Genomic DNA, 13,113 nt, shown 5'->3' on the forward strand with positions numbered 1-13,113 from the left:
CTAGGCCCTCTCTTATTCTCGCTATACACCAAGTCACTTGGCTCTGTCATAACCTCACATGGTCTCTCCTATCATTGCTATGCAGGACACACAATTAATCTTCTCCTTTCCCCCTTCTGATGACCAGGTCATCTCTGCATGTCTGGCAGACATATCAGTGTGGATGACGGATCACCACCTCAAGCTGAACCTCAGCAAGATGGAGCTCCTCTTCCTCCCGGGAAGGACTGCCCGTTCCATGATCTCGCCATCACGGTTGACAACTCCATTGTGTCCTCCTCCCAGAGCGCTAAGAATGGCGTTCCTGGACAACACCCTGACGTTCTCAACTAACATCAAGGCGGTGTCCCGTTCCTGTAGGTTCATGCTCTACAACATCCGCAGAGTACGACCCTGCCTCACACAGGAAGCGGCGCAGGTCCTAATCCAGGCACTTGTCATCTCCGTCTTGATTACTGCAACTCGCTGTTGGCTGGGCTCCCTGCCTGTGCCATTAAACCCCTACAACTCATCCAGAACGCCGCAGCCCGTCTGGTGTTCAACCTTCCCAAGTTCTCTCACGTCACCCCGCTCCTCCGCTCTCTCCACTGGCTTCCAGTTGAAGCTCGCATCCGCTACAAGACCATGGTGCTCGCCTACGGAGCTGTGAGGGAAGGCACCTGTACCTCCAGGCTCTGATCAGGCCCTACACCCAAACAAGGGCACTGCGTTCATCCACCTCTGGCCTGGCCTCCTACCACTGAGGAAGTACAGTTGCTCAGCCCAGTCAAAACTGTTCGCTGCTCTCCCCCTGGTGGAACAAACTCCCTCACGACGCCAGGACAGCGGAGTCAATCACCACCTTCCGGAGACACCTGAAACCCCACCTCTTCAAGGAATACCTAGGATAGGGTAAGTAAGGGTAAGTAATCCTTCCCCCAACAAGATTTAGATGCAAGTGGCTGTTCCACTGGTTGTCATAAGGTGTATGCACCAATTTGCAAAACCGCTCTGGATAAGAGCGTCTGCTAAATGACTTAAATGTAATGTAAATGTAGTCTGTAAAGACTGCAAAGTGGATGGTTAACCAAATCATTAAACATCTACTAAATTCGCTCAGGTCTACGAGGGGTATGTAGTAGAGGTGTGCCGACCTGCACAAACTCTTAATCGTATCCATAAATTGACAGTCGGATTGGATGATACTAGTGATCGGAAAAAACTGTTTTCATATGCCTAAATTGGTCAGAAGGTGCATCAGCAGTTCATCTTTCCACCTACCTTCTCCCCGCTAGTTAGATGTTATGCACATTGATAGCTTGCTAGATGTTATGCACATTGATAGCTTGCTAGATGTTATGCACATTGATAGCTTGCTAGATGTTATGCACATTGATAGCTTGCTAGATGTTATGCACATTGATAGCTTGCTAGATGTTATGCACATTGATAGCTTGCTAGATGTTATGCACATTGATAGCTTGCTAGATGTTATGCACATTGATAGCTTGCTAGATGTTATGCACATTGATAGCTTGCTAGATGTTATGCACATTGATAGCTTGCTAGATGTTATGCACATTGATAGCTTGCTAGATGTTATGCACATTGATAGCTTGCGAGATGTTATGCACATTGATAGCTTGCTATCATAGTAGGCTAGCAGGAGGCAGCAGCAATCTAAACGATCTAACCGAAAGAGAAGTGATTGGGTGAAATTATTAAACAAGCGAGGACACAGAAATACAGCTCCAATCAAAGCAGCAGGATCAACGTACAGCCTGCCCTTCTATTTACAAACAGACAAACTAGCCAGTTGAGTTTAGACTACGTAGCACTTCGCACTTGATTGAAAGATGTAAGTTGGCACCCATAAATAAAAGTATTAGATCACAGACAATTACAAAAATAAACTCTTGATCATATATCGGGAAAATTGCTTATATCCATTACGATACCAGTTTTGTCCGACTACTCGGCACGCCCCTAGTATCTAGAGCGGGGGCGTATGCCTCATGACTAACGAGACATGGTGTGATGAAAGAAACATACTATGAACTCAAATCCTTCTGTTCACCTGATTTAGAATTCCTCACAATCAAATGTAGACCGCATTATCTACCAAGAGAATTCTCTTCGATTATAATCACAGCCGTATATATCCCCCCCAAGCAGACACATCGATGGCTCTGAACGAACTTTATTTAACTCTTTGCAAACTGGAAACCATTTATCCGGAGGCTGCATTCATTATAGCTGAGGATTTTAACAAAGCTAATCTGAAAACAAGACTCCCTAAATTTTATCAGCATATCGATTGCGCAACCAGGGGTGGTAAAACCTTGGATCATTGTTACTGTAACTTCCGCGACGCATATAAGGCCCTGCCCCGCCCCCCTTTCGGAAAAGCTGACCACGACTCCATTTTGTTGATCCCTGCCTACAGACAGAAGCTAAAACAAGAGGCTCCCAAGCTGAGGTTTGTCCAATGCTGGTCCGACCAAGCTGACTCCACACCCCAAGACTGCTTCCATCACGTGGACTGGGACATGTTTCGTATTGCGTCAGATAACAATATTGACGAATACGCTGATCCGAATACAAACAGTGCAGCTATTCCCTCCGCAAGGCTATCAAACAAGTCAAGCGTCAGTACAGAGACAAAGTAGAATCTCAATTCAACGGCTCAGACACAAGAGGCATGTGGCAGGGTCTACAGTCAATCACGGACTATAAGAAGAAACCCAGCCCAGTCACGGACCAGGATGTCTTGCTCCCAGGCAGACTAAATAACTTTTTTGCCCGCTTTGAGGACAATACAGTGCCACTGACACGGCCTTCAACGAAGACATGCGATCTCTCCTTCACTGCAGCCGAGTTGAGTAAGACATTTAAACGTGTTAACCCTCGCAAGGCTGCAGGCCCAGACGGCATCCCCAGCCGCGCCCTCAGAGCATGCGCAGACCAGCTGGCCGGTGTGTTTACGGACATATTCAATCAATCCCTACACCAGTCTGCTGTTCCCACATGCTTCAAGAGGGCCACCATTGTTCCTGTTCCCAAGAAAGCTAAGGTAACTGAGCTAAACGACTACCGCCCCGTAGCACTCACTTCCGTCATCTTGAAGTGCTTTGAGAGACTAGTCAAGGACCATATCACCTCCACCCTACCTGACACCCTAGACCCACTCCAATTTGCTTACCGCCCAAATAGGTCCACAGACGATGCAATCTCAACCACACTGCACACTGCCCTAACCCATCTGGACAAGAGGAATACCTATGTGAGAATGCTGTTCATCGACTACAGCTCGGCATTCAACACCATAGTACCCTCCAAGCTCGTCATCAAGCTCGAGACCCTGGGTCTCGACCCCGCCCTGTGCAACTGGGTACTGGACTTCCTGACGGGCCGCCCCCAGGTGGTGAGGGTAGGCAACAACATCTCCTCCCCGCTGATCCTCAACACGGGGACCCCACAAGGGTGCGTTCTGAGCCCTCTCCTGTACTCCCTGTTCACCCACGACTGCGTGGCCACGCACGCCTCCAACTCAATCATCAAGTTTGCGGACGACACAACAGTGGTAGGCTTGATTACCAACAACGACGAGACTGCCTACAGGGAGGAAATGAGGGCCCTCTGAGTGTGGTGTCAGGAAAATAACTTCACACTCAACGTCAACAAAATTAAGGAGATGATTGTGGACTTCAGGAAACAGCAGAGGGAACACCCCCCTATCCACATCGATGGAACAGTAGTGGAGAGGGTAGCAAGTTTTAAGTTCCTCGGCATACACATCACAGACAAACTGAATTGGTCCACTCACACAGACAGTGTCGTGAAGAAGGCGCAGCAGCGCCTCTTCAACCTCAGGAGGCTGAAGAAATTTGGCTTGTCACCAAAAGCACTCACAAACTTCTACAGATGAACAATCGAGAGCATCCTGGCGGGCTGTGTCACCGCCTGGTACGGCAACTGCTCCGCCCTCAACCGTAAGGCTCTCCAGAGGGTAGTGAGGTCTGCACAACGCATCACCGGGGGCAAACTACCTGCCCTCCAGGACACCTACACCACCCGATGTTACAGGAAGGCCATAAAGATCATCAAGGACATCAACCACCCGAGCCACTGCCTGTTCACCCCGCTATCATCCAGAAGGCGAGGTCAGTACAGGTGCATCAAAGCTGGGACCGAGAGACTGAAAAACAGCTTCTATCTCAAGGCCATCAGACTGTTAAACAGCCACCACTAACATTGAGTGGCTGCTGCCAACACACTGACATTGACCCAACTCCAGCCACTTTAATAATGGGAATTGATGGGCAATGATGTAAATATATCACTAGCCACTTTAAACAATGCTACCTTATATAATGTTATTTACCCTACATTATTCATCTCATATGCATACGTATATACTGTACTCTATATCATCGACTGCATCCTTATGTAATACATGTATCACTAGCCACTAACTATGCCACTTTTTTTTTATTTTATTTTTTATTTATTTCACCTTTATTTAACCAGGTAGGCTAGTTGAGAACAAGTTCTCATTTGCAACTGCGACCTGGCCAAGATAAAGCATAGCAGTGTGAACAGACAACACAGAGTTACACATGGAGTAAACAATTAGCAAGTCAATAACACAGTAGAAAAAAATGGGCAGTCTATATACAATGTGTGCAAAAGGCATGAGGAGGTAGGCGAATAATACAATTTTGCAGATTAACACTGGAGTGACAAATGATCAGATGGGCATGTACAGGTAGAGATATTGGAGTGCAAAAGAGCAGAAAAGTAAATAAATAAAAACAGTATAAAAACAGTATGGGAATGAGGTAGGTGAAAAAGGGTGAGCTATTTACCTATAGACTATGTACAGCTGCAGCGATCGGTTAGCTGCTCGGATAGCTGATGTTTGAAGTTGGTGAGGGAGATAAAAGTCTCCAACTTCAGCGATTTTTGCAATTCGTTCCAGTCACAGGCAGCAGAGTACTGGAACGAAAGGCGGCCAAATGAGGTGTTGGCTTTAGGGATGATCAGTGAGATACACCTGCTGGAGCGCGTGCTACGGATGGGTGTTGCCATCGTGACCAGTGAACTGAGATAAGGCGGAGCTTTACCTAGCATGGACTTGTAAATGACCTGGAGCCAGTGGGTCTGGCGACGAATATGTAGTGAGGGCCAGCCGACTAGAGCATACAAGTCGCAGTGGTGGGTGGTATAAGGTGCTTTAGTGACAAAACGGATGGCACTGTGATAGACTGCATCCAGTTTGCTGAGTAGAGTGTTGGAAGCCATTTTGTAGATGACATCGCCGAAGTCGAGGATCGGTAGGATAGTCAGTTTTACTAGGGTAAGCTTGGCAGCGTGAGTGAAGGAGGCTTTGTTGCGGAATAGAAAGCCGACTCTGGATTTGATTTTTGATTGGAGATGTTTGATGTGAGTCTGGAAGGAGAGTTTGCAGTCTAGCCAGATACCTAGGTACTTATAGATGTCCACATATTCAAGGTTGGAACCATCCAGGGTGGTGATGCTAGTCGGGCATGCGGGTGCAGGCAGCGATCGGTTGAAAAGCATGCATTTGGTTTTACTCGCGTTTAAGAGCAGTTGGAGGCCACGGAAGGAGTGCTGTATGGCATTGAAGCTCGTTTGGAGGTTTGATAGCACAGTGTCCAATGACGGGCCGAAAGTATATAGAATGGTGTCGTCTGCGTAGAGGTGGATCAGGGAATCGCCCGCAGCAAGAGCAACATCATTGATATATACAGAGAAAAGAGTCGGCCCGAGAATTGAACCCTGTGGCACCCCCATAGAGACTGCCAGAGGACCGGACAGCATGCCCTCTGATTTGACACACTGAACTCTGTCTGCAAAGTAATTGGTGAACCAGGCAAGGCAGTCATCCGAAAAACCGAGGCTGTTGAGTCTGCCGATAAGAATTTGGTGATTGACAGAGTCGAAAGCCTTGGCGAGGTCGATGAAGACGGCTGCACAGTACTGTCTTTTATCGATGGCGGTTATGATATCATTTAGTACCTTGAGTGTGGCTGAGGTGCACCCGTGACCGGCTCGGAAACCAGATTGCACAGCGGAGAAGGTACGGTGGGATTCGAGATGGTCAGTGACCTGTTTGTTGACTTGGCTTTCGAAGACCTTAGATAGGCAGGGCAGGATGGATATAGGTCTATAGCAGTTTGGGTCCAGGGTGTCTCCTCCTTTGAAGAGGGGGATGACTGCGGCAGCTTTCAATCCTTGGGGATCTCAGACGATATGAAAGAGAGGTTGAACAGGCTGGTAATAGGGGTTGCGACAATGGCGGAAGATAGTTTCAGAAATAGCGGGTCCAGATTGTCAAGCCCAGCTGATTTGTACGGGTCCAGGTTTTGCAGCTCTTTCAGAACATCTGCTATCTGGATTTGGGTAAAGGAGAACCTGGAGAGGCTTGGGTGAGGAACTACGGGGGCGGAGCTGTTGGCCGAGGTTGGAGTAGCCAGGCGGAAGGCATGGCCAGCCGTTGAGAAGTGCTTATTGAAGTTTTCGATAATCATGGATTTATCGGTGGAGACCGTGTTTCCTAGCCTCAGTGCAGTGGGCAGCTGGGAGGAGGTGCTCTTGTTCTCCATGGACTTCACAGTGTCCCAGAACTTTTTGGAGTTGTCCAGAACTTTTTGGAGTTGTCCAGAACTTTTTGGAGTTGTTTACTTTGTCTACATACTCATCTCATATGTATATACTGTACTCGATAACATCTACTGTATGCTGCCCTATACCATCACTCATTCATATATCCTTATGTACATATTCTTTATCCCCTTACACTGTGTATAAGACAGTAGTTTTGGAATTGTTAGTTAGATTACTTGTTGGTTATTACTGCATTGTCGGAACTAGAAGCACAAGCATTTCGCTACACTCGCATTAACATCTGCTAACCATGTGTATGTGACAAATAAAATTTGATTTGAGTTACCCTTCCAAAAGGGCCAGGGTTTAGAGAACAGTCAACCTTTCTGAAAGACGAACAAACATGTTAGAGATGTCCACTCACCCATAAACCAGCAGATTCTTCTCCACCCTGAAGCACTCGCTGCGGGGGTACCCGTGAGCTCGGTCCTGGGGTCGCCTGAGTTTGGTCAAGGGCTTCTCATTCTCGCCGTCACTTTCCAGCTCGGAAAACTCTGCCAATTCGTCCTCCTTCATTGAGCTGTAGTGCCGTGTCTGCTTCCGCACCCTGGGAGTGTCAATCACAAGGGTGTTCTTGGAGAAAAACAATACGTGTCAAAAAAAGCAATCACACTTTCCCCTCTCCTCCATCTCCCAAGTGTTAAAATGCAAAAAAAAAAAGGGTAGCATGTTTTTATTATTTACCTCATTAGCATAGTTTCCCTGCTAAACTCAATATAGCTATAAAAAAAGAAAACGCTGACGTGTCTGTTTATGCGGCTGGATTAAGTGCTATACTCCAGGGCCCTTGGGGAGAGGGAGGGCGAGTACGGGAGCGGCGTGGAGGAGAGGAGAGAAAAGGACTTGCTTTAGACTGACTAAGTGATGTCTCTGCTCCCCTCCGGAGGCAGCGTAAGCTGCTTACTGCCTCTGGGTCCACTGAAGAGGGGAACTCAGGGTAATTAAGGAATATAAAGAGATTCCCACGGCTACCATTTTAAATTAGCTCACCGTAGCCCAGTTATGACTGGGGCTCCACACATGGCTAGCCTGGGGTAATAAGACTAATTAATTAACGCTTATGAGGGAGAGAATACCACTGATCTCCAATATTGTAACGTGGCGTCGACAGGGAGGGTAAATGCTGGTGTGGTTTCTACCATTCCCATAGCGGTTAAGAGCGTTGGGCCAGTAACCGAAAGGTTGCCGGTTTCAAATCCCGAGCCAACAAGGTGAAATAATCTGCCGTTCTGCCCATTAGCAAGGCAGTTAATCCACTAAAGTCGATGTCCGTGCGGAAATCTAATTAGATTAATACAAAAATCTATTTAAAGTAGATGTTTATTTTTGCATTGGATGACTTATTTATTGGCTTTTATATTTATTTATTTTATCAGACAAAAGTCGGCTATTACCCTTGCCTCGGCTACATCTTGATTAACCCAGTTTATCAATCCAGATTTACCATTAAAATAAATTACCACCATTATGTAGTTGTAGTTGTATTGGTAAAAACAAAGTGAAATGTATTGTAAACTCAGCAAAAAAAGAAACGTCCTCTCACTGTCAACTGCGTTTATTTTCAGCAAACTTGTGACTAACAAATGGAATAATGTGTCCCTGAACAAACAAAACAAAGGGGGGAGGGGGGGGGGTCAAAATCTAAAGTATCAGTCAGTATCTGGTGTGGCCACCAGCTGCATTAAGTACTGCAGAGCATCTGCTCATGGACTGCATCTGCTCATTGACTGATTTGCCAGTTTTTGCTGTGAGATGTTACCCCACTCTTCCACCAAGGCACCTGCAAGTTCCCAGACATTTCTGGGGGGAATGGCCCTAGCCCTCACCCTCTGATCCAACAGGTCCCAGATGTGAGATCCAGGCTTTCGATGGCCATGGCAGAACACCGACATTCCTGTCTTGCAGGAAATCACGCACAGAATGAGAAGTATGGCTGGTGGCTTTGTCATGCTGGAGGGTCACGTCAGGATGAGCCTGCAGAAAGGGTACCACATGAGGAGGATGTCTTCGCTGTAACGCACTGCGTTGAGATTGCCTGCAATTACAACAAGCTCAGTCCGATGATGCTGTGACACACTGCCCCAGACCATGACAGATGATCCACCTCCAAATCGATCCCGCTCCAGAGTACAGGCCTCGGTGTAACGCTCATTCCTTCGACAATAAACGCGAATCCGACCATCATCCCTGGTGAGACAAAACCGCGACAGTGGAGAGCACCTTTTGCCAGTAATGTCTGGTCCAGCGACAGTGGGTTTGTGCCCATAGGCGACGTTATTGCCGGTGATGTCTGGGGACCTGCCTTTACAACAAGCCCTTAGTCCAGCCTCTCTCAGCCTATTGCAGACAGTCTGAGCACTGATGGAGGGATTGTAGGTTCCTGGTGTAACTTGGGCAGTTGTTGCCATCCTGTACCTGTCCCACAGGTGTGCTGTTTGGGTGTACCGATCCTGTGCAGGTGTTGTTACACGTGATCTGCCAATGCGAGGACGATCAGGTGTCCGCCCCGTCTCCCTGTAGCACTGTCTAAACGGTCGGGCGTGACGTTGGCCTGTTGGTGAGGTTTATGACCCACATAAATACTTTTCCCCCCTTTCCTCTCTCTCTAGTCTACAGAGTGACTCATGGAAAGCCTTTTGTTAACAGAGTGTTGGGTAACATCAAAAGGGTGGTGAACAGAACCACATTTCGGTAATCCAACCAGTTGAAAATATGCGTTGGTACTTAAAGAATATGATGTCAGATCAGTTGTCATCTGAGACATTTGATGATAGGATGACAAACTGTATCTTGGAAAGTCTACACATTCTAGTTATCAGATTCACATGGAATTGTTGTGCAATTTAAACATTTAAATATGAAACTATTTGTGAAAAGATTAAATGTAATTTTAGCTTCGAAATGAGAGAATTGTTTCCATAAGGTAAAATCTGTTCACTCTGTGGCCCCGCCCAAGTAAACAGACATTGGTTGTAAACTATGAAACACACCCTTCTCTCCCCACTACATAAGTCCCCGTTAATGAAATTAACATGTGTGTTCCCAAGGACGACGGTCCATACGTTAAAAGGGCTAATATCAAATCTCTTCTACCAAACACACGACAGTACGACAACGTATCCGTTCTACCACAAGACATACAGTGGGGCAAAAAAGTATATAGTCAGCCACCAATTGTGCAAATTCTCCCACTTAAAAAGATGAGGCCTGTAATTTTCATCATAGGTACACTTCAACTATGACAGACAAAATGAGAAACAAAATTCCAGAAAATCACATTGTACGATTTTTAATGAATTTATTTGCAAAATATGGTGGAAAGTAAGTATTTGGTCACCTACAAACAAGCAAGATTTCTGGCTCTCACAGACCTGTAACTTCTTTAAGAGGCTCCTCTGTCCTCCACTCGTTACCTGTATTAGTGGCACCTGTTTTAACTTGTTATCAGTATAAAAGACACCTGTCCACAACCTCAAACAGTCACAATCCAAACTCCACTATGGGCAAGACCAAAGAGCTGTCAAAGGACACCAGAAACAAAATTGTAGACCTGCACCAGGCTGGGAAGACAATCTACAATAGGTAAGCAGCTTGGTTTGAAGAAATCAACTGTGGGAGCAATTATTAGGAAATGGAAGACATACAAGACCACTGATAATCTCCCTCGATCTGGGGCTCCACGCAAGATCTCACCCGTGGGGTCAAAATGATAACAAAAATGATCACAAAAATCCCAGAACCACACGGGGGGACCTAGTGAATGACCTGCAGAGAGCTGGGACCAAAGTAACAAAGCCTACCATCAGTAACACACTACGCCGCCAGGGACTCAAATCCTACAGTGCCAGACGTGTCCCCCTGCTTAAGCCAGTACATGTCCAGGCCCGTCTGAAGTTTTCTAGAGAGCATTTGGATGATCCAGAAGAAGATTGGGAGAATGCCATATGCTCAGATGAAACCAAAATATAACTTTTTGGTAAAAACTCCATACCTACTGTGAAGCATGGGGGTGGAAACATCATGCTTTGGGGCTGTTTATCTGCAAAGGGACCAGGACGACTGATCCGTGTAAAGGAAAGAATGAATGGGGCCATGTATCGTGAGATTTTGAGTGAAAATCTCCTTCCATCAGCAAGGGCATTGAATATGAAACGTGGCTGGGTCTTTCAGCATGACAATGATCCCAAACACACCGCCTGGGCAACAAAGGAGTGTCTTCGTAAGAAGCATTTCAATGTCCTGGAGTGGCCTAGCCAGTCTCCAGATCTCAACCCCATAGAAAATCTTTGGAGGGAGTTGAAAGTCTGTGTTGCCCAGCAACAGCCCCAAAACATCACTGCTATAGAGGATATCTGCATGGAGGAATGGGCCAAAATACCAGCAACAGTGTGTGAAAACCTTGTGAAGACTTACAGAAAACGTTTGACCTCTGTCATTGCCAAATACTTCCACCATAATTTGCAAATAAATTCATAAAAAATCCTACAATGTGACTTTCTGGATTTTTTCTCTCTCATTTTGTCTGTCATAGTTGAAGTGTACCTATGATGAAAATTACAGGCCTCTCATCTTTTTAAGTGGGAGAACTTGCACAATTGGTGGCTGACTAACTACTTTTTTGCCCCACTGTATTCTTCAAAGGACAAGGGAGATCTCTGTTGGGCAACATGGCCTTCCATCTACGACCAACCTATTGAAGCACCGCTCAGAGTAGATATTTCTTGCATTTCCTTTTCCAAATGGGCGGTTATTTAGAATGCATTAGATTCTGTATTTACGATAGCATAGCTTCACAAGGTCCGATCAGAGACCAAGTTCCTTTGTTCCTAAGTCTTCCGGTGCTTTCATTCAAAACCCAAAACTCTTTCTTTGTGTAACCAGCCGTCATACATGTTCCGTCCGCCAGGGACGTTTTATTTTATGACATAATTAGTCATCAATATATGACGCATCTTGTGTGTGTAACTCTGTGTGATTGTTTAGGTATTTAGTAAATAAATAATTAAACCAAATTTTGCATTGCTGATTCAACTTGTTAGCCAGGGTTTGTGAAGATATCTGAAGTCGTAGAATTCTTGGTTGAGACTGAATAAGGTGACGATTAAGAATTGACCGCTATTGATGTAAAAGATTATCAGGTCTAAGAGTTTATTCGGAAGATAAAAGCTCTATAAACGTTATTTTCGTGGTACCCCAACTTTCTAGTTAATTACATTTACATGATTAGTTCAATCAGGTAATATTAATTACAGAAAAATTATTTAAAAGAAAAGCATGTCATATCACTTAATCCGGCATAGCAAAGACAACAGGCGTCTCACAGTAACACAATGCAATTTATTGCCCTGGCCACATCTGCAGTCCTCATGCCTCCTTACAGCATGCCTAAGCCACGTTCAGGCAGATGAGCAGGGATCCTGGGCATCTTTCTTTTTGTGCTTTTCAGAGTCAGTAGAAAGGCCTCTTTAGTGTCCTAAGTTTTCATAACGGTGACCTTAATTGCCTACTGTCTGTAAGTTGTTAGTGTCTAAATGACCGTTCCACAGGCGCATGTTCATTAATTGTTTATGGTTCTTTGAACAAGCATGTGAAACAGTGTTTAAACTCTCTACAATAAAGATATGTGAAGTTATTTGCATTTTTAAGAATTATCTTTGTCAGGGTCCTGAAAAAGGGACGTTTCTTTTTTTGCTGAGTTTATAATTGATTTAAGACATACATGGATGTCTCTGAAAAACACTGACGTAAAAAAATTCAAATGTAATGATATTGATCTCAAAAGATACCCAACGATTAAACAGAGCAGTAGCTAAGTTTATCTGTCTGGATCAAGTGCCACTGTGACAAGGGCTAATTAGCCTTCTTGTTTTTGCCTTGGTATCATTTTGGAATAGAGTATCTTGATGGTATCTAATATTGTGATATTAAACCTGGTATTGGTATCAAAGTCAAAATTCTGGTATCGTGATAACACTACCGGTTACAGTTGAACCCTCAGCATTTTTGTTGTTGTTGCATTCCTTGAGACAAATACTGACCAAGCCAAGTCTTTGCCCCTTACGTCATCCCGGTTACACTACATTTCCCACAATACATTTTCCCGAAGCTCACCCGTCCATTGATGGCTTCCATGTCGAGCTCCGCCTTCTTGGCCCACTTCTGCCAGAAGTCCGGGTCCTCCAGGGAAATGTCTGTCCTGTTCCCAGCAGCCACAAAGCTCGCCTGGGGAGTATGGGTAAAAGAAGAAACGGCCCCAACGGTGAATCTCCTGAATGCATTTTCTCTGCCTTTCTTTTCCAATTACGCTTTTGATTTCAAAAGTGCTGCTGGGTTGGCCACTGGAACAAGCTCCCACTGACACTGCACAGTTGGATTCTGAAAGAGCCTGGCTCTCTACTGGTAATGAGCATAGAAATAGAATTACTAGAATGGGCCATCAGAACA

At 45.5% G+C, this 13,113-nt stretch overlaps 1 protein-coding gene across 6 annotated transcripts in view; it reads right to left on the bottom strand.

Moving 5' to 3' along the window:
• Positions 1 to 13,113, bottom strand: part of LOC118381149 (chromodomain-helicase-DNA-binding protein 7-like) — a 147,002-nt gene that overhangs the window by 49,063 nt on the left and 84,826 nt on the right. For all 6 annotated transcript variants that reach the window (XM_052463550.1, XM_052463551.1, XM_052463547.1 and 3 more), the window contains 2 exons: positions 12,781 to 12,891; positions 7,034 to 7,242 (listed from right to left, as the gene is read on the bottom strand). In XM_052463550.1, coding sequence (XP_052319510.1) covers positions 7,034 to 7,242; positions 12,781 to 12,891 — 320 coding nt within the window. The remainder of the gene's footprint in view (positions 1 to 7,033; positions 7,243 to 12,780; positions 12,892 to 13,113) is intronic.

This window comes from Oncorhynchus keta, chromosome 15 (assembly GCF_023373465.1).
Source record: "Oncorhynchus keta strain PuntledgeMale-10-30-2019 chromosome 15, Oket_V2, whole genome shotgun sequence".
NCBI lineage: Eukaryota > Metazoa > Chordata > Actinopteri > Salmoniformes > Salmonidae > Oncorhynchus > Oncorhynchus keta.